Here is a 22,463-nt window from a genome sequence, read left to right on the forward strand (position 1 = left end):
CAGCTGAGCCCTTGCACACAGCTTGCTGTGTAACTGTTTCCAGTGTCGCCCAATTAACAAACGTGCACTTGTGCACACCCTTTTCTGTGTAGCTGCTTCCACTGACAGCCAATTAATGCATTGGTCACAGCCCCAAACCTGCCAAATTCAAGAGGAATTTGGACAGGCACATGGTGTGACTCTTGTGCAGGACCAGGAGCTGGGGCTCGATGGCCCTTCTGGGTCCCTTCCAATTCTGGATATTCTACGACTCTATGATTTTATTAATTTACCATGTTATCAGTATTATACTTTTCCTCAATGCAAAATCTTGTCGTTTGAGCTGGTTAAACATTATACGCAAAAAGCTTCAAAACCAGAATTTCCCTGCATTACTTACTGGGCAAACTATACCTAACAAGAGTCATAAATGCTGTTTTCATTTTGAGGCAGGCACAGGTAATTTGCTGGTTTTCATTTCTTTTTTTTTGTTGTATGATTGAGAGGCTAAAAAATAAGTGTAGCAAGGGAATGATTTGATCTGCAATTACATTTCTATTTGTATGACAACTCTAGTTTCTGTAACACCAGTTTTTATTTCTAGATTCTACAGTACTGCTCTAAAAAGAGTAAAAATTTAGAGCAAGCCACTAAAATAATATAATAACTTATTATTAGAGCAGCACTATAATGTTTCTGGAAAAACTTTACAATTTTTTATTAGAAAAATAACACACATCATTCAAAATCCCTCCTGTTTCTCACAGGATAATTGTGTCTATCATCTTGAGACCCCAGAAAATACTCTTAGATAACTGTGACAGAAGACAACAAATAGAAATTATTTTTTACTCAGAGAAGATGCAGATAACACAGTGGTGCTGCTAAAAGATGTAATAGTCCGGGAGAAACTTAAACCTTGTTAGAAGATATTAACAGCTGTCTGAAATAGTGGAGATAGAGACAGAAATCTCTACTTTGAAAGATAATCAGTGATCTGATTACCTATCTCCTACCCAGGTTAGTGCTCCATTCTGAGTTGCAGCACAGCTCCTGGCATCATGTATCAGAGAGCATGGCATTTGAAAGGTTGTGCAAATTCTGATAACTTAAGTGGTTAATTGGTCATGGAATCAGAATAGTTAAGTTGGAAAGGAAGTTTTAGACCACTGAGTCCAATCAATAACCTAACTCTGCCAAGCCCACCACTAAACCACATCCACAAGTGCCACATCTACACATCTTCTAAATGCCTCCTGCGGTGGTGATTTCACCACTGCACTGGGCAGTCTGTTCCAATGCTTGGCAACCCTCCCAGTGAAGACATTTTTCCTGACATCCGATCTAAACCTCTCCCAGCACAACTTCCTTTTCCTCTTGTTCTGTCCCTTATTATCTGGGAATTGAGACCCACTCCCACCTGGCCACAACCATGCTTTCCAGTAGTTGTAGGTGTTGGTCCCCCATGAGTTCCTGTTCTCCAGGTTAAATAACCCCACCTCCCTCAGATTTTCCTCATAAGACTTGTGCTCCAGACCCTTTACCAGCTTTGTTGCCCTTCTTTGGACACATTCCATGATGATATTCATGTACTTGAAAAACAGGATAGCCAGACAACGATTCTGTCTAGTCCTTCTACAGTTTCTGCAGTACAAAGAAAGACTTCAGATTCTAGTTATTTATAAATCCTCTTGCTTCTTCATCTGTGCCCATTTTAGTATTCTATAACCTTTTCCTTTAGTTCATTTTCTCCCTTGACTTAAGCTCAGGCTTTGCATTTTAGCTTGTGCATGCAGTGCAGCATGTAAGATTTCTGGTTTGAATTCCTACTTATGTCCAGGCATATCAGCCTGCATCTTGATCTACTTTAGTTTATCATCTCCTATGCATGCTGAGTCTCTGCTGGGAGAAAAATCTTTCTGCCCGTATACAGCAATTATAGTTACGGTATTCAAGTAAAGATTCCTGTTTCTTAAGACAGGTTTGAGGGTTTTTTTCAGGACAGGATTCCTGTCTTTTTGGTTCAGGGAAGTAACTCACCTGTTCATCCTTCTCCCTTTGCCAGATGTGCAAGAAATACTTGTGAAGAGGCATGGTCAGGGAAGAATTTATTTTAATCCAAAGAGCAGATTTAGTTTTCTACTGAAAAATGGGCAAACATTACATATATTTCCTTAGATGCTCTGTAACCTTTTAGGATGTTGAGAGGAAAGATTATTTACATATTAAAAGTACATGAAGGAAAAATGAGGCACAAAAATTACCTATCTTGGTCTTTGAAATTAAGACTTGGTTTCATATAATGGCATATTGGATAGGTTACACAAAGTTGTCCCACTCCCATCAGTAACAACATCCCACAGCCTGTAAAAACACATTGTGCTTTGTACTAACTTTCAGTTTTCCACAAGTTGTATTAGGAAGACAAGACTGTCTTTCCAAACAGGTATTTTGGTTCATTCTGTACTGGCAGTGTTGCAGTACTGCATTTTTAGGCAAACCACCAGTGATGATAAGCCTAAGAAAGCTCCCCCCAAGCCTGTTCTCTGGGGGATTTGAGTAAATACAGCACAGCCATATGCACACACCATATCCAGGGATTTCTAGGCTGGGGCAGCTTCATCCACTAAACAACTATGGTGTGTTGCAATAGAGCATGCACAAACCAGCTCAGACTTGAAACTACCTTCTACATGTATTTGCAATATTTGTTACACCTTTTTTCTCTTTTTGAGATACCTTTTTCGGTGGGGGGAAATTCTTCGATGCAAACATTCCTGCTTTCCAGAGTATACACTACTAAGCTGATGGGTTTGAAGTAGTCTAACATCTGTTTTAATGGGATTATGTCTCTTTTTGTAGTCTCTAGGAGAATGGTGTAAGCAGTAGCTGTTTACCTAAAGCAAGACAATTTGTTCTGACATGTCTTGCTTGGGGCCCATCAGGGAGGGTGCCTCTCGTGGGGTGGTCTCTGGTGGGACAACACCAGCCCTGAGGCTCTGCTCTGAGACCAGACTGTGCTCAAAACACAAACACACAGATCTAGACAACACCACCAAGGCTCTTGGATGGAAGTACATACTTGTTTAAGGAACCAGGAAAATCTTGGCTGCATGATTTCCTTTTGGGGGGAATTTAGCCATTGCATTGCTATTATACAGAAGTCATCTTCACCAATTTTTCTTAGTTCATGATATTCTCAAAGACATGGGGCAGCTTTTTAGAGGTTAATTGTTTTCTTCCACTAAATCTGTAGAAATTTGTAAATTAAACTGGTTAACACCAACTATTAGTGACCAGTAGGACACTGTTTTTACTGTATGCTGTAAAACCAATGAAATAAACATGAGCATTCTAATCACTTTTACGGCGTTTATCAAATCTCTCCAGTAAAGCCTTCCATATGTTGCCTGGGATTGTTTGGTGCTTGCTTATGAGAGCCTGGACAGCAGTCTTTGTCTGAAAAGAGAAGAGAAATTTGTCTTTACAGACCTATTTTATGCATGGAAGAACAGTATAATCACTAACTTCTCAGAGGTTCAAGAGGGAAAACTCACACATAGCTCCACTGTAAGAAAAAAATTGTCTTTTATATCAACTAGCTGTCCTAACGACACATTTCTTGGAAAAGAAAGGAATATAAATAATGACTGCAGTTTGGGTAGGCTGAAATTATTGAGATTTATCAAATGCGGTCATTACTTAGTCAAAGTAGCCTTTAACACGTGCAAACATTAAGTTTCTACAATCTCCCATCCCTAAAAAACTTCATCAAAAAGGATGGATAAAGCCTGACTCACCTCATCTGATCTTACAGATAGCCTATCTTGGACTAGGAATTTGGAGTAGGAAACTCTGTCTGTCCTTCCCAAGATTAATTCTCCCATAATTTTATCATATACAGCATGCACATAAGAAAATCCATTATACTCTTTACATGACATTCAAATGCAAGTTTAGGAAGAGAATGAATGCAATATTCTATATTTCAAACAGAAATAAGAAATAATCTCCTTTTGGTTTCCCTTGCATATTTAAATTAGAAATAAGGGTAGCTACATACATCATTGATCTACCCCAGAGTTATAGCAGAACGTCACTGTGATTATAATAAAAGAGTAGCTAAACCTTTCCTGACAGATTCATGTCTTAACTCCTTTGCAGGGCAGGATCAGACAGAGGTCAGTCAGGCCACTAAAACCTCATTTAAGTTGCCAATTTTTAAAGTAATATCAGCCACAGAAGTCCTAACTGCACTCCCACCTGAGTTAGTGGTGGTCAAAGGGGGCAGCCAAAAACTTGCTTTAGTAAGATAAATCAATATCATGGGAAATTTCAATTTCACTTTTGCAGGTACACAAAACACCGTTCCCCTAAAATACAAGAATATTAATAACCATAAAGGCAGTCATATTGCTTCCAGCCTCCTAAAAATACTAAGACCAAACTCTACAGCTTGCTGGGGCTGTTTCTTTGTAACTGACTAAACCTGTCTTTCTGGTTGCACTTCTGTGAAGCTCAGAAGAACCTGTAGTAGATCCTTAAAAAAGGAATAAAGAAAACTAAAGAAGAAAAGCCAGCCTTGTTGCATCTTTTTGGGGGAAGCAAGATGTTTTTTAATAAGTGATTTCTAACAGTTGATTTTTTTGTGTATTTCTAGGTTGTAGCAGATATATAGATATAGATATATATATATATATATATATATATTTGTAAAATCCTCCTTTTCCATGAAAAATTTTAAAGTTGTATTTGCAGTTTAGCTTAATATATGCTTAAACTCTATATCTATAAACACTTTTTAGTGTTTATACATATTAGTGGGCATCACTAATTTCACCAAACTGCAGGTACTTGAAATATTTATATATTTTGGATATTTTTAACATTTTTATTTCGACAATGAGACTGAAGCTTTTGAAGAACTTTACTTCTAGATCCCTATGCTATTTCACGAAGATTCTCAAAGTTATTTGTTATTTACGAAATTTATTTTCATAGTTACTGAAAACTGCATTTAAAATAGAATTTACATCATTTCAGTTATCATAACTATTATCAAAGTTATCAAAGGCATGGGAGAAACAAAGTTAACAAGAAGACAGAACTCCTACATTTCGAAAGGATGAGGGCATCCCAATCAACTGTTACTATTTCAATATTTACTGGTAGATAATTGTACATTAAATAGTCCCAAACCTCAACTGCCCATAGCTTTAACAAGCTAGTGAAAGTGTATTTGTCTTTATTCAAGCATGCAAAAAAAACTGGTTTCAAGTGCACCTATAGTAGAGGGCAAAGTACATAGTTCAATATTGCAAGGAGAGAGAACTTACCTTTTCAACTAATTCCTCTGTAGTTATATTTGGGTCATAAGGGATTGGCTTCCCAATGTATGTGCGGAATTTAACTGGAAGTCCTCCGTATGGAGGAGTAAAAGGCAACCGAGTGCTTTCATATAACTGTCTAAAAAATCCTGAAATGGTTTATGGGAGGACAAAGTGAGATTACAGTCACAGTAAACACAATCCAAATGTGAAATCTGATTAATGCAGAAGACTTCTTAAGAATGCATGCTTTATTTGACAGTCAGGAAGTTGTTACAGGATTGAGGTAACTGTCCACCAAAACAAAGCTTGACAGACCTAATAGACCAGAGAAGTAAGACTGCATTAAAGAAACAAATCATACACACAAGCCAGTTATGCACAAGCTATTTCCAAATTTGAGCTACCTCTGACCCACAGCAAGTGTTAGAGAATCCAAAGTAAGCAAAAATTCTGAAAATCAAAGTCTTAGATAAAAAGCAAGAGTAATCCAAGAGAAAAAAGATAAAACATTCCAAATACATAAAATATATTTTTAAGTTCTTACTTCTTTCTTTAAACATCCTATAGCCTTCACGGACATTTTGAGTATACATTGGAATGATGGGCTAAGGAAGTACAAAAATATAAAAATGTTAAAATATTATATCAGGTTTGAATTTCTGTTTTTAGTGCCTGTTAATGCAGCTAAGAAAATCATTCAAATACAGAGGGCAATTATCAGTCATTTAAGTTGTAAACAAGAAATCTTGGTTTTAAGAACTCCAAAATAGAAATAAAACGCTATTTTTCAGCTCCCACAAACATTTCTTTTGAAGTCGCTATCTGAAAACTAAATGACTGACATTGTACTAGGTTTTATATAACTTCTGTGTTATGTATTTACTGCAATATCACTGACTGGAACATAAAACAGATTTCCATAGTTTCTCTGTCTAAAGCTTCCATCATGAGTGGTGAACAGGAAAGTATTCAGTTCGTGAAGTCTTGCAGAAAGCAAGCAGACAGCCACGGTTGGCTTATCTCATCTGCTTCTCAAATAGGGTCTAGCTGAAGCAGTAATGTTTGGATAAAACTTCACTGGAAAAAACTTCTGCAGGTCCCTGAGACAAAAAAAAAAAGCAATTGTGTGTCCTCACTGACCGGGACTACACACCTTCTGGAGGGCAGATCCTTGGGCACTTACAGAACAAGTCCATTGTGACTGAGAAGAAACACGCTTGCGATACCTGCACTTGAAACAGTCATGCCTTGCAGCCTGAGGTAAGATTTCACAGTTTGCAGAAAAACTGACAGTAGTTGTATCCCTATATGCAAAGACTTTTTTTGTCTCCTCTATTGTCTCTTTTCTTTTCTTTGGAGCTCTAATTTGAACAGGTTGTTGGAACAACCTGTCCAGAAGATAAAGGAAGAAGACTTTTGTACTGTTAAGGATCACTACCACAGAACAGAAACTGCAGGATGAGAAAAACAAGCAAGAAAAAGACCTAACTAGAGCCTACCAAATAATTCATAGTGATAGAAAGAATTAAAAGGAAAAAATACCTGAGAGAGAACAAAAGTATCAAACAGGCAAAAAGTTGTAATAGCAAACCTTTCAGAATGCAAAATTAAGGGAAACTGTTAGAAATAAACCCTTAAAAAGTAAACAGCAATGTCTTTTAAAAACATATAAGTACTGAAAACTAAAAATACCACACTTTGTTTCAGCTATTAAATACTGTACACAGACAAAACACTTTACATTTTAGGAATAGTACAAAAGAAACATATGGTAGGCTATAAAGAAATCTGGCAACTATAGAAGTTACTCTCATACAATGATCAGTTATTGAGGTGCAGAGTAGGCAGCAGCGTTCAGTCCCTAATCTGGAAAACACAGGAACACACATAAAATCTTACATTTGTAAAGTAACACAGCCAGATCTGCAGTAACCTACACATTTATATTTGTTGTGCTGGAACTGAGCTGGATCACACCTAGCCAGTTTGAAAATCACAGAATTACAGGATAGTTGAGGTTGGAAGAGACCTCTGGAGACCTTGTAGTCCAAACCCCTTGCCCATACAAGAGAATCATAGCTCCTGTTTATGTTTCACTTAACCCATCTTGAAGGAATTTTTTGGCACAGACAAAATTGAGGGATCTTCAGAAATGATGATCCTTCCCTGTTAGCCCATCAAAACCACGCTATAGACAGAAAGTATTTCTAAAGGTCATGGATGAATTTGACTGAGACAAATGTCCCAGAGGTACACTGTGTCATAACATGAAATAGTAACACACTCTGACTCCTGTCGAACAGAGTAGTTACACAAAATGAAGTGGAAACCAAACGTGAAAACTTCACAGGTAAGGGCTGAGGCTGAAACTACCTTCCTTGTTTGCTTTTCTTCAACTTTTTCAGTGGAAGAACTATTGAACTTCTGCAATATTATATGATGGATGGGAATGTCTATTCACATATAAAGTATGCTTTGAAATCCCCATTCACATAATCTGTGACAGGTTATTAACCACCATGCAGTCATTTTGATAAAGAGTGTGTACTTCTTTGGTTGATGGCTACACTGTATGTAGAGAAATTTTAAAAATACCCTTATAATTCTATCTTGCTTTTTTTCATGGTATCTGAGCAATGATTGTCAAATTTATATTTATTGCTACATAATAGAACAAGTTCTGATATCTGGATGAGTCTATCCCCTGTGCATTTGGTTTTTGTGGCTAGATTTTGGTAGAGGGGGAGCTACAGGGGTGGCTTCTGTGAGAAGCTGCCTGAAACTTTCCCCATGTTTGGCAGAGCCAATGCCAGCTGGCTCCAGGATGGGCAAAAACCTATCAGGAATGATCATAACACCTCTGTGATAACATATTAAGAAGGAAAAAAATTATTGTGCGTATTTAATTGTGGACAGAGAAGAGTGAGAAAACGTAAGAGGAACAGCCCTGCAGACCAAGGTCAGTGCAGAAGGAGGGGGAGGAGGTGCTCCAGAGCAGATATTCCCCTGCAGCCCACGGAGAAGATCACACCAGGGCATGGATGCCTGAAAGAGGGCTGTGTAGCTGTAGGAAACCAGTGCTGGAGCAGGCTCCTGGCACTGCAGACCCACGGAGAGAGAAGCCCATGCTGGAGAAGGGTTCCTGGAAGGACTTGTGACCCAAATGGGGACCCTTGCTGGAGTAGGTTGGGCCTGAAGGACTGCACTGTGGAAGAGTGACTCACATGTTCATGGAGGAATTACCTCACATGTTCATGGAGGACCTGTTGAGGATGGACTCAATTTGAAGTTTGTCTCCTCTGGGTTGGAGCCCACACTAGAAGAGGAGAAGGACTCCTCTCTGAGCAGTGTCAGAAACATGTAATGAACTGGCCATGACCCCCATTGCCCATCTCCCTGTGCCACTGCATGGAAGGAGATGGAGCCAAGGAAGAAGGGAGACGTGAGGCAAGAGGTGTTTTTAAGACGTTTACTTTACTTCTCATTGTCTTGCTCTGATTTTGTTACTAATAAATGCAATTAATATCCCTAAGTCTGGTTTGCCTGCCCATAATGTTTTTCAGTGGCTGATTTCTCCCAGTCTTTATCTCAGCTCATGAATGTTTTGCTTTATTTTCTCTCTCCTGTCCACTTGTGGAGAGGCTTTGATGGGCGCCTGGATCCACTGCACTCCAGTCTTTGGTCAACCTGGCAGACTAGTCTGGCCAGTATAAAAAGAATACAGCAAGAACAAACTTGAAATGTGTCAAAAGATGGGCTACAGTGACTACTATGGGCGTAACTTTATATAAGAAGTGATATATAAGGTAATATTGCCCTCTGTACTGTTAAATGCACAGCAGATTTTTTTTTGTTGGTTTTTTGTTGGGTTTTTTTGGTTTTGGTTTTTGTTTTTTTAGTATTTAGTTACCTAAGGTTTACCTAATTCCAGATTTCCAGAAAAATATCAATGTTCAGTGAAGCTTGCAAACTAATTACAGCAATGCCCACCATACAGGGATCCAGTCAGACTTCCTTGTGATAAAAAACCCACAAAGCTGAATAAGGATGATAATAAGAGATGTAAGACAGCAGCACTGTAAAGGTAAGCCCAGGCTATTAGCTGTCAAAGGACCATACACACTCTCTGCCCTCCTGGTAACAGCCCTACATAATGCCTGTTTTACCAAACATTACACAAAGGACCACAAGACCCTTTCATGCTGCAAGAACCTTACCCTCAAAGAATACCCAATTCATTAAATAAAATTTTAAAAACCCCCATCAAAAAACAAACATAAATTCTGTCAAAAAAAGGAGGTAACAAACTTAGGTACTACTATTCAATTATTTCCATGTGTTTCTATATTAGGGAAGACTGGTAAAATTAGGAGAATTACTGGCGAGGATTCTTGTGATGTGTTTTGATCAGGGTAACAATCTATGCAAGGGCACTCTGAATTTTTCATTGAATTTCTATTTAAAAACCCACAACCTGTTAATTGCTTTGCTGTAAGGTTCCAGGTGAAGGGAAAACATCTGGCAAAACTTTGCCCAGATATTTGAAGAAGCTTGAAAGACAGAGATAAAAGCAAAATCAACAGAAATCTCTCAAGTTTTTCAAGTGACAATTCTTTCTAACTGTTTCAGCATATTATTCATTTAATACGTAAGAGTATTATTAGGAAACTCAAAATGCCCATATGAATTTGACTGAGTTTATCCCATTCACATCCTGATACTTTCCCAGTAGTGGTGGTATACAGGCCTACAGAATATATGAAGTATTATGACTAACATCGACCCTTTTGAGTAAAATGACAGGAAAGGGAACAGAATCACATAAAACCTGACTTTCAAAAGGTCAAGACAAGATGTGGAAACAGGATTCCAGGCCTAAAATTACTTTATCCATTGGGTAAATGCCCTTCAGTTTATTAGTGTTTAATTACCTCCCCACAATAATTTAGAGATGGAATTATGAAGAAATGTTAACCTGAAGCATGCATTTTGCACTTTCAGATCCTTTGTACCAGGAGCCATAGCACAAGAGACCAAAGCAAAGTTTGAGAAGCAACAAATTGGATGAGGTGCAAAAGAAATATAAACTTCACAAAAATCTGAAAGGGATGTTGAGAAATTAAAGTTTCGTGGGAAGAATTCAACTGCCTGTACAGCTTCTCCATAGAGACAGAAAACTTTATGTGGAAGGTCAAAGAGCACTGCAATTAATGAGACATTTATAAGAATGTGAGAAAAAAGTAATGGTTGTGCAATTCATGAGAAAGTAGCAGAAAGTGCATGGCAGAACAGATAAAGTCTGGATTTGTACCAGTATTGTCAGACACAAAAAGTACTAGGTATGCTAAGTCTAAATCATGGCAGAAAACTTGTGTTTAGTGGTGGTGATGGTGAGAAGTGGCAGTTAGGAAAAAGACAGAGTTGCTGCTTTATCAGCTGCATGCCATCCCAAATAAAATAATTTCCCAGACTGTATCAGAAAAGCAGCTTACCACATAGATTTAGATATAAGAAGTCAGAGCTGGTGGTATAAGGTTGTATTTGTGGATCATCCATATGGAAACTAACTGAAACCTTGTCCATGATTATGCTGGTGGAGTGCAAATCAAGAGAACCACATGTCTGGAGGATGCTGAGAATCTGACATCCACACTGAACACATTTCAGTGCTCTGTTTTTATGTAGAACTAATCTTGTTTGGCACCATTGACTGAACGGCCATTTGGCACTGGAGAGCATTAGGTTCCACTTTTGGTTTAGTTTCAGCCAGAAGGAATGCAGCTCCAGTATTCTAAAATGTTCCTTGATGTGAATGGTGGGGGAAATGCAAAGTCTGCTTCAAAAGTCTGCACACATGATTCAAGCTAGGACACTAATGTAGACACATCTTGAGTTAGTTGATGCAATGTTTCACAAACATGAAGAAAAGTAAAGGTAAGGACAAAATCCTAGACCCTCCCAGAATAAAAGATAAGGATAATACATTAAAGAACCATAAGAAAATGACTGGCTATGTGGAAGTGAGACAAAGATGTAAGTCTGTTAGGGTAAGAGAACAAATGAAACCTTAGGGCAGTATGGAGAAGGACCACAGTGAGGATTCCTGAAATACAGTCAAGATGAAACACTGAATGCCCACATGATGGAACTGTAGACATGGAAACACAGAGATGAATGCTTTGAACCAGTCAAGAAAAAGTTTGACAGTTCTACAAAACTCTTGCTCCTCATGAATGAATGTGCTCAAGGGAAGAGATGGGGAAAGGAAATGAAATCTTTACTTCCCAACAATTTCTCCCGGAAGATTTTCCACAAATGCTCCTAACTGCATTTTATAATGAAGCAGATATGCAGAGAGCATGAACTGGGACTGGTAAGGTGTGGCACTCACCACTTTTGCTTCTAGAGCGACCTGAGCAAAGCCTTTTCGATTTCCCCACATGAGCTGGTAACTTTGGTCACTGAACAGCGCTTCTCGCACTCCACCTGGTGAGATGGACACCAAGTACCCATTCCTCAGCGCAGCAAGACACTCCTCCCTCGTACCTGGGATAACACCTGTCACTCCCAGCAATAATTTAAGTCCTGAAATAAAGAAGTAGCAAATGTACATTTAATGTAACAATATATATGTTTGCATGTAGGAGCCAGATTACAGCCAAATTAATATCTAGTGGCTATGTATTTAGGCAAAGACAAATTTTTACAAACAAAAATGCTCTAAGTGCTCTAAGACACCTACAGAGTAAATGCTGGTAAAAAGGACAAACACATGACAATTTTTTTCCCAAATATTATGAAGATGAACCATCTCGTCAGGAACATTTCAATTAAAAAATTCTTCCATATGCTATCTTCCATAATTATCAACCAAATTATGTAAACAAAACTTGTTTGGCATAGCTGGAAGTCTGAAAATAACTATCTATTCCTATCTCCTTCTTTTTATGTATTTTAAAACAGGAAAAAAGAATCAGTACAATAAAGATTACTACAAAAATAAATACCTGACAAGCAGCTATTTTTGGTCTTCTTTTAAAACATGATGTTTAACATTTTAAACACAGAGGTTTTGAGTTGTTCAATTGAGTAATTTGTGGTTAAATTGAAAACTGTCTGGATCAAATTGAACTGCTCTAAGACTCGCACTATGCACGAATGACAGAAGCTAGCAGGGCAATTGCAGTACCATGTGAATGAATCATGAATGAATTCACCACAGTGAATCTCCTTCCTCTGTTTCCATAACTGGGATTTCTCTAAAAGACAGATTAAGAACCACAGAAGTACTCTATGCTTTCTAATATTATCTTCATATTTTAAATATATCATTTTGGAAATCTGATAGAAAGCAAACAAGCATTTCCACAGTCTTCAAATTCCCTGTTCAAACATCATAGTTTGAGAATAAATTTTTTACATTAATAAATGGAAGCAACAACTCTGGACTGACAGAGGTCTGCAAAAAAACCTTTGAAAGACAGTGCTGAATTCTGTAATTTAATTGCATTTAATCTTATTCAAGTTATCATTCTTGATAGATCTTTCTGTCAAAGACAAATGTTGACTTTGTTTAATCCCTTTGTGAACACAGACACATTTGTTTTATCCTAAAGTCAGGAATGCCATATCATTATTAAGCAAAGAGGGTCGTCATTTTCTTGGCTTTAAAACTTTTGAGAATTATAATGTATCACATGAAAATATGATTACTTCTTATTCCCCTTTTCCAGGTCTCACAGAATTTTTTTATTTCTCAGCCATGCAAGGCTTCTGTCTGATGTTCTAGCTCTTCAAAAGAAGCCATGCCACACCTCTAATCATCCTTGTATTTTTTTTTGGCAACTTTATTATTTATCAGCTATGTTGAATGGAGGGAGTTATTCATTCACAAGAAGAATTCTCCTGTAATTAACTGTAACTGTAAGTAACTGTAATTAATCCTGTAAATAAACTGAACTGAGGTCCAGCATATGCTCATGAGCATATGCATGAGCATTCTTTAAAGAACCAACTTGTGAAGTGTAACCTTTGCAAAAAGTAAGCATAGTAGAGCAAAAGGTTAGGGAGAAATTTCACTTTTAGCCACAACTTCTACTAATGCAATGGAGAGGTCTGACTTCAATTATTTGCAGTCTTTCTCACCACACGTCTTTTTATAACCTTTTTGAAGGTTGACACAGAATTTGCCACCTTTTGTTGCTCTGCATGGACATAATGCAAGCAGTATGTTATGCACCCACCAGTAGCCCAGGAACTGCACAGGTGAGAGCGTTGCTTAGTCCTAACAAATGTATATTTTATATTTGTAATAAAAATCTGTGCTAGGGACACTTCCATTTGATCAGTACCTTGTTCTGTATCCCTTTAAAAAGGAGTCTACTTTGCAACATTTTGCTAAACTTTCTCTTTTTTTGAGAAAAATCATCATCTTTTGATGACTTCTTACTTCTGATGTGCTCCATACTACATAGTATTTGCTAAGTATGCCTTAAGAAAATTATTGTCATCTTTCTAGGAATGCCTGAATATGGTTTTAGCATCAAATTTACTTGAGTTTATAATACCTGTTTTCAGGAAAACTTTGTTTTCCCAAGAGTGTCCTTCTAAATAGCTTCCTCTATTCTCTTTATTGAAACAGCTTTCAAAATTAGTGACAGAAAGGTGCCTTTAAATAATTTCCCTGCTGTTCCTTCTGGACACTCTTCTTTATGCCTTGTTTTTCTAAAATTGAAATCTCTTTGCTTCTCTGTATCTTCTCCTGACTGGTCAGCACTAGGTCAATAATAGAATCCCATCCAGCACTTTCTACTGAGGGACGAGATTTCATCCCAAAAGGATTATATGTTTATTTGAAGGGTTTACCAATGTTTCACTGAAAAGACAGGATATGCTACCCTGTTTGTCCTGTTACATCTATAAACTTTTAGTTTAAAAGCTCTATTTCAAGTATTGTAAGTATAAAGTTCACCAAAACCAGGACAGGTTAGTTGAATCCAGGAATCTTAAATACAAGAGATCATGTTCTTACCTGGTAAGCGAAACACAAAATGATCAGCTACTGACAGGCAAAGCCTTTTTTTCCACAGAAACAGCCTAGACAAAAAGTAAAGGTAGTCTATAGGAATAGCTCCATGGTAATACACAAGAATGCCTGGTCCTTCTGGGAGGTTTCCCACACCATGAAGCTCATAACCTGTTTGGGATGGAAAGCAACAAGCTGACAATGATATCTGTAAATCATCTGCCAATTTAGAGAAAACTTTTTACTGTCCTTTGTTAAATGACATTCAGAGACTTGTGAAAGCCACTGTAGCAGCTTTCAAAATAATTAGATTCTGGATGGAACTCCTGGTCAATAGCACAGAGAAAGTCACTCAAACATCACAGCATATCACTAGACTGATTTGTTGGTCAGTGTAATCATGAGATCAGACCTGAACCTGACATTTTCCTCAGGGAACTGAAGTAATTATTTCCCATGATGAACTTTTTGTAAATAGTACAATAATATTTTTTTAAATAGACACTAGTATGAAAATATTTCATTTTCAGAAATAGAGAAACAGTATGGATACTGTCCCGAAATCTGGTACTATGAATCTTCATTCTGTGTCAAGGACAATGAAGAGTTTGGGATTTTCCATAATAAAGTGTTCCTCTTTTAGAGAAGGTGTGATGTTTAAATTGAAACCATAATCTGTAAAAATCCTCCCAAAGAGAGGTTCTCTGCACAAGAGTTAAATATATTCACTTCACAGTGGGAGGGAATTTCCTCACAGACATGCACTTTTATGAATCCATGTCATGACTCCTCCTACACTTGGTTTAAGTTTCAGGTGGAGCCAGACTAGAAGGTTAACCTATACAAAAGCTTGGGAAAGACACAGCTTTTGCCAACTAAGAGCTCTGTTCCACCTTGTCTGCCTTCATTTCCATCCCTGCTAAATCTCCTGCCATGAGCCATTTGGATGGGATTGGAGTAGGCAGAGTCCTAGGAGCACATGGAGGAAGTTTTATACTGAAGGTTGCTCAAAGAAGCCATGCAAAGTATAATAAATGTAACTTATTTGCATCCATATGGAAGAAAAAATTAAAACTTCTTTTTATTTACCACTTACTGTAATGCAATGCTTCAGACAAGTCATGTTGTACTTACCATGCCATATTCTTGCATATATATCCCAAAAAGTTGCTATAGTTTTTCTTACTCTATTCCAAGCATCACTCAAGGGATCTGCTTTTAATTCATTGTTCCTCTGATGTATTAAAAGCAAAATATTAGTAAGGTAAATAAAAAAGACGATTGTTAAAGGAACTATAAAAAAGACTAATATTGCACAAATTGTCAGTGAGCCAATGATCACATAAAAAAGGTATTTCTTCAGGAACTCCACAACAGTCCATTCTTCCAGGGCATAGAAGAGGCAGCTGATCATTGGTAACTGTCTTGAAGCACAGGATTCTTTTCTACCTATCATGTCCTGTCATGGAGAAGAAAGAAAGAAAAAAACAAAAACAAACCAGTTGTAGTTTCTCAATTTAGGAAAAAAGGCTTCTGTAAATACATCTGATGCTTATTTTGGTATAGCACAGGTTCAAACATGTTGTGTCTCTCTGTCATGCTAAGATAGCTGCTGGCGAGAAGATTATTTATGTATTTATGGCATATGAGCTGGAACAAGAAGGACTGGAGTTCATGATCCCTGCAACATGGCTGATCAGATATTTCTCTCAAAAGAGGGTAAGTATTTTTAACAGTGTTAGTCAAAACAGCTGCTAGAGGTGTGGGCTCTCTGTATCCTCTGTAGAGAGTCCAGCCTGGGCTTCTTCCTCTCACTTTGGTAGCAAGGGGATCAGGCAGTGGAGTGAGCAGCTGAAGGGACAGCAAGCAAAGCCAAGGCAGTCAGGGCTTCTTCTCAGGGCCTGGGACAGCCCTTGGTACTGCTGTTAGCACTGGGAAAAGCAGCTTTTCACCCCTCATCCATACAACACACCTTCCTTTCAGATCCTCCAAAGGCCAGAAGGCTCCATGGCCCTACTGATATATTTTGCACATGCAACTCCTAGTTAGTCCATTCCTACAGCTGACCCTGCCTGCCCGACAGCAGGTAGTGGTTACACTGGAATGCAAGAGCACTCAGCACCGCTGGCTGCTTTTAAGATTCTTGAGCATTAGCCAGAGATTTAAACACTGCAATCCAGCTCAGTAATCCATAACTGAATACAGATTTTCTTTGCCTCGATCAGGTTGCTACTTGTTTAACGAGTGGGTTTTTCTGCTCCAGCAACAGAACAAGTACCTACAAGAAACAAATCCTAAGTGCCAAAGTCAGTGCCAGGATCATAAAAGCTCAGCAAGCTCAGACTTCTCTGACTGTATGTCTTCAGCTGTGTATTTATATGAGCAAACCTGCTGTACACTTCTGTTTTCCTTCTTTGAAGCTTTGCGTAGACTATGGTGGGGGGTGGTGTAAAGCACAGCTCCCTTCAGAATTGCAGGTGAGAAGGAGTACAGCAAACAGCAAAAGGGGAAAGTAGCCATAAACAAGCACTGCAGTCTAACATCCACCAAAGCAAGCAAGCCCCATGGCAAGCCCTGCAGCATGAGTGGTTGCAGTAGCTATAAATTTGGTCTCACACACACCAATGAAATCTGTCCTTATCTCAAACCCTTTGAACTCCACATTGGCCACCAAAAAGAACCATTTGGTCTAACCCCAGTGGGCAGCTGAGCACCACACAGCCACTCACTCGTTCCCCACTGCAGTGAGACAATCAGAAGATTAAAAGTGAAAAACTCTTGGTTTAAGACGAAGGCAGTTTCATAGGTAGAGCACAAGCTGGAAGGATAGTAAACAAAAAGGAAGCAAGCACTGTGTTAAAAGATGCTCAACGTGGTACAAACAAATGAAATCAGTATGACAAAAAGTAACAAGAATTATTATAGAATTGTTTATTTATATCCTGATGACTGGTGCCTCACTAAGATATAGGAAGATCTGGACATTTTCACTGAAAAGAGATTTTATCAATAACGTGAAAGGAAAAAAAGGAATAGTCTATATGACTCAGATATTAAAATATCTGTTTAGAGAGTGTTTAAGAAGGAAAAAAGTGATGGTGCAGTGCTACTCTATAAGTAAGTTATTGTTTATAATGTTCTGATAAGTGTAAGGACTACAAACCCTCAATGTGTGCAAAGCATGCTGTGCTGACAGAGCCCAGGAGAAGGACACATTAAGGGGATTTCTCAGGCTACTGAGTCAGAAATGCTGAGCAGTACTTGGAATAATTGGTTCAGCCTGCAACATAGGGTGAAGGAAGTGAGTGGATTTTTGTACTGTTTTTGTGGGGTTCAGATCTGGAACACAGACTACTACATATCCATATCCATAACAAGTGCATCAATAAAAACCCCTATGTAATATGGAGATTAATTTGGATACAAATATAGATGTATATATAGATATATATATATATCTCCAGATATATATATAACAAATCACTGATGAAAAAGAGATCATATAATCTACCAAAAAGATTTAAGATGATTCCAAAGTCCCCAAGAACAAGTAATTGCAGACTCAACAGCCAGAAAAACTTGAGCAAGATAAATGTGAAGCTGATGCCACTCATTCTAATTTTGTGGGAAACAGACCTTGTAAACAAATTCACCTCCATTCTTTGAAGAAATTAGAGGTTTAATAACTTGGACAGGTTTCATGCACATATGGTTTTAATAGGAGGTTCTTTAAGAGTCACTTTAAGCCACACATGAGCTGCTACTTGAAAGTCATCCTTCCACCAGTCCTTCACTCCTGATCTCCTTCAGGATCTTCTGGCTCCCTGCTAAAGGGATGCCAGTAAAAATGCTGGCACAAGCAAAATCCCTCTTGGGAACAGCTCAAACTTAGGTTGGCATATGGGTATTATGCAAGTATATTACCAATGCCACTTGACATTTTTATTTAAAAATCACTTTTAAATGGAGCACATATGCAATGAATGATGCCATCAACTAGCATGACAACAAAATATCATCCAGTGGTAGAGATTCCAGTGGTGGAACCTCTGCCAAAGGAGAACTGAATCTATGTCCTACATTATTCAGCATTTTCAGATTTTTATTCTAATATTAATAGGATGTTTACATTGATCTGTATTAACAAAGTAACATTCCACTGATTCCTCTTCCTCCAACCCAATTTTTATGTAGCAGAAAATTACTTGCTGGCTGGAAAACCACTACCCTTAACTTTGTTACCTCACAGACTACAGTATAAATTAACATCTTAACTTATTATTTTCTGATTTTAAGTTCAATATAGACACCAGAAAAAAAGCTTTAGAAAAAAAGTAAAATGCACTAATGTGCAAAATCGTATTTTTTAAAAACTTTAAAAAACCAGATATAACAGTACAGATTTGACCAAAGACATCTGAAAGTAGTTGTGTAGACACAGAGTGAGTTCACCTTTTGCCAGTTAGCTGGATGGATGGGATACAAACTAATTCAACAACATTTCAGCTAAATCCAAGGGTAAAAAAAGAATAAATCATTGAATAATTGAGGAAAACTAGAGGCAGCATAGCTTTTTCTGGAAACCACTCAACTGTGGTTCAGTTTCTGCTCTCACAGTTCAATTGCACATTACCTTTAATATTTCATAAGAAAAGAATGAATTCCAATCACTGACACCTGAACCCAGGTATTTCGACTATATTATGCCAGTCCAACATGGTAAATGCATCCCTCTGCTGTCAGTATAACATCAAAGGGGTACTACAGGCCAGGACATCTATCTTTCCAGGTTCTACTGGCTATATCTCACCAGTCCCCTGCTGAAAACACAAATACAATTTTGAAGCATTCTTTCTATCAAGCACCATATATTAAATTATTACAACTACATGAGTGCCCATTGCAAGCCTGTTACTAACAACCTCCTTGGTTATGCATTAGGAGACAATGCAGGAATGTTACCACAAAGTAAACACATTTACTTATAATGGCTTTGGTTTGCCCCATATGTCAAATTTAAGAGAGAAATTTCTCTTCTGCTTTTATCAAATCTGAGCCAGAAGCAGCTGCAATGTACTTCAATATTGAATATCCTCTAAAAGGTTAACAAATGGGTACAGTGTCATATGAAAAAAAAACCAAAAAAAAAGACATCTTTTAAATAGTCTACATTTTTCTCATCTTATCTAGTGATGGACTTGTAGCTACTGTTCTGAGTAATTTCATTGTTCTTATAGAGGACAACATATGTGTTGACATGTGAGGTATTTGTTTGGGCTCCACCTATAAAGCATATCAAATGCCAGAGTAATCGCTGTATCTACCGTGTAAAATTACAGGTGATGTCAAAGAAACACAGAGCTACTGTCTCCCTACTTGGAGAGGAGCTTCCCTTTCAACAAAATCTCCTGTAGCACAGGTTGTTCAGATCCTAAGGTCTTGCTGAAGCACCATTTGCTGATAAGGACAATCTTACCAACACTGTAATCCCAGGGAAGAACAAAGCTGTCACAAGAGACCTATTACATTAAAATTAAAACCTTGTAGCTGGCTTTCAACCATGACTGAAGAGTCATAATCTTGGTCCTGCTGCTCGCTAGTTTGCTCTTGGCAATAAGTTTAGCAGAGCATAATGAGAAGATGCTTTACACAGAAGCAAGTGTGAAGTAACTGCAGGCATTTGGAGAGAGAATATTTTGACATTTTCTTATGGCAGGCTCCTACTCTTTGCTCAAACTCAATTGTTCTGTTTCATGAGGAGAGCCATTTAAGAGTTACAATTCTGTCTCTTGCTTTTCAATGTAAGTGAAATTCCAGTTTTATATTTCCTGGACATTTTGTCACAGTTCATGGAAAATAACTCTCTTATTATAATTCTCAGGTCTCACCCTGCTACCACCCACTTTATTTATCTCCATAAATCCACCCATCTTGCACCCTTCTGTGTTTGTAGAGTTTCCCCCACCTTCAGCACATCCATCCCAAAATTGAATGGTCTATCCCCTCCAGACAGAAACCAACAGCAATTACAGTGCTCAGTTTCCCAGGTTTTTGCAGCCATTCTACCTTTTCCACACACTGAGGATACTAAACCCAGAACACTGTTTCCCATTTACAGCCTCAGCAAATATGAATAACTGAATTCCTACTTGGGTTTGATTGAGCATGTGGATATTAGGCACTATCCCTACCTGATCATCCTTGCTCAGCTTGGTTGTCAGAAATATAGCAGGTAAGAGTTAGAAGAATAATAAAATCATAGAATCATAGAATGGTTTGGGTTGGAAGGCAAGTTAAAGAGCATCTGGTTCCAACCCCCTGCCATGGGCAGTGACAACTTCTACTAGTTCAGGTTGCTCAAAGCCAAATCCTACCTGACCTTCAACATTGCCAGTGATGGGGCATCCACACCTGCTCTAAGCAACCTGGTCCAGTGTCTCACTATTCTCACAGTAAATTTCTTTTTGATATTTAACCTAAACTGCCCTCTTTCAGTTCAAAGCCATTCCCTCTCATCCTGCTGGTTATGCCTGTGTGAAAAGTTCTCTCCAGTCCTCTTTAGGTCCATTTCACACACTAAAAGGCTGTTGTGAGATCTCCCTGGGGCTTTCTCTTCATCAGGCTGAACAATCCCAATTCTCTCAGCTCGCAAGAGAGCTCTCTGATTATCTTTGTTATCCTTCCCTATACCTGTTCCAACAGGTCCGTGTCTTTACTGTGCTGAGAGCCCCAGATCTGGATCAGCACTCCAGGTGATGGCTCACACCTGGAGCAGAGCAAAGGGGCAGAACCTCCTCCCTCTCCCTGCTGGCCACACTTCTTGGGATCCAGCCCAGGTTATGGTTGGCTTTCCTGACCTGTGAGTGAGCACACATGGCTGTATGAAGAGGGTGTGTACAAGGAGCAGCATCTGGCTTCAGATCTGGTACCTGTCCTGCTCAGACACGAGTAAAATACTGCAACTGTCCAACACGTACATTTGCCCCTTTTCTTCATCTGGAAATGTCATTTAACATTTCCAAACGTCAGCGCTGCGGAGAGCCGGGGATTTCCTCAATGTCGGGCCCCTAAAAGCAGATGGTTGCAGAAGCACGGGAGTGCTGGGAGTGCACAGCCTCTCCCCGCCGCCCTCAGTCCCATCCCATCCCATCCCATCCCGTCCCATCCCGTCCCGTCCCGTCCCGTCCCGAGCCCCCGCCCCGCTCACCTGCCCGCGGCGGCGGCGCGCTCCCGGACCCCGCGCTCTGCCCGTCCCGGGATAAGCGCACCGCCACCCCCGCACCGGGACCGGGAGGCGGAGCTGCGCCTGGCAGACACAGCAGCTCCGCGCCCACATCTCCGTGCAGTTCTTCAATGATAAAAATCCCGGGATGGGCGCCGGGAGCCCCGCCTGGGAGGGCTGGGATGCAGGAGCCTCTTCCCACCTCACAGCCTTCTGCGCCCTTCCCTTCCTGGAAGAAGGAAGGCTCCCTCTAGGACGTGCTTCCAGTTAATTCATGTCTACGTTGATAAAGGAAACTTTCCGGCAGTGTCATTGACTGCTAAGTTGAGAAAATACACTGGTTTTGAAAGGAAATAACCCCTTTAAAAAGGTTAAGAGACTTGGATGTCGCACAAACTTGGGATATAATTAAAGCATAACACAGAACATGCTAATATGGCTAAATTCAGCAGAGGAAACCTGAAATGTAATAAATACCCTTAAGTTGTTCTTAAGTTGTTCACCCTCTTCCTCATATGGTGGAGGTCTTATTTAGACTGAGACAACCAGTAAGTCTAGATTTTGAAGTTCAGGAAATGGTTAATCCAACCTGTTTAAGGTGATTGAATTTCATTGGTTTGATTTGATGCAGAACAAGAAAGTGGCTCCCATGAAGTAAAATGCATGACTGCAGTACATTGTTTCCCATACACATGCAATGCTGTAGCTGTGGTGCAGGGGAAGGGGACGCAAACCTGCAAAAAAAAGCATCCACCGTTGTTGATTTTCTGTTGGTTTCTGGTTTTTATGGCACAAGGCAGATTTGTTCAATAATCAGTTTTCTTGTGAAGGAATAAAAACTTGGTATTCCTTGCCTAGCATGAAGCAGCAAATAATTGGAAAAGTGATTTTGCTAGTAGAGAGTTTG

At 38.9% G+C, this 22,463-nt stretch overlaps 1 protein-coding gene across 1 annotated transcript; it reads right to left on the reverse strand.

The window, feature by feature from the left end:
* Nucleotides 1-224: 224 nt before the first annotated feature.
* Nucleotides 225-21,594, reverse strand: LOC116997638 (transmembrane protein 68-like). Its single transcript, XM_033062635.1, has 7 exons — nucleotides 21,542-21,594; nucleotides 15,469-15,793; nucleotides 14,341-14,505; nucleotides 11,701-11,894; nucleotides 5,854-5,914; nucleotides 5,316-5,455; nucleotides 225-3,438 (listed from the first exon to the last, which is right to left on the reverse strand). The coding sequence occupies exons 2-7, from the start codon at nucleotides 15,788-15,790 to the stop codon at nucleotides 3,334-3,336; spliced, it is 987 nt and encodes a 328-aa protein (XP_032918526.1). The 5' UTR covers nucleotides 15,791-15,793; nucleotides 21,542-21,594; the 3' UTR covers nucleotides 225-3,333.
* Between the last annotated feature and the right edge of the window lie 869 nt (nucleotides 21,595-22,463).

This window comes from Catharus ustulatus, chromosome 1, assembly GCF_009819885.2.
Source record: "Catharus ustulatus isolate bCatUst1 chromosome 1, bCatUst1.pri.v2, whole genome shotgun sequence".
Classification (NCBI taxonomy): Eukaryota; Metazoa; Chordata; class Aves; order Passeriformes; family Turdidae; genus Catharus; species Catharus ustulatus.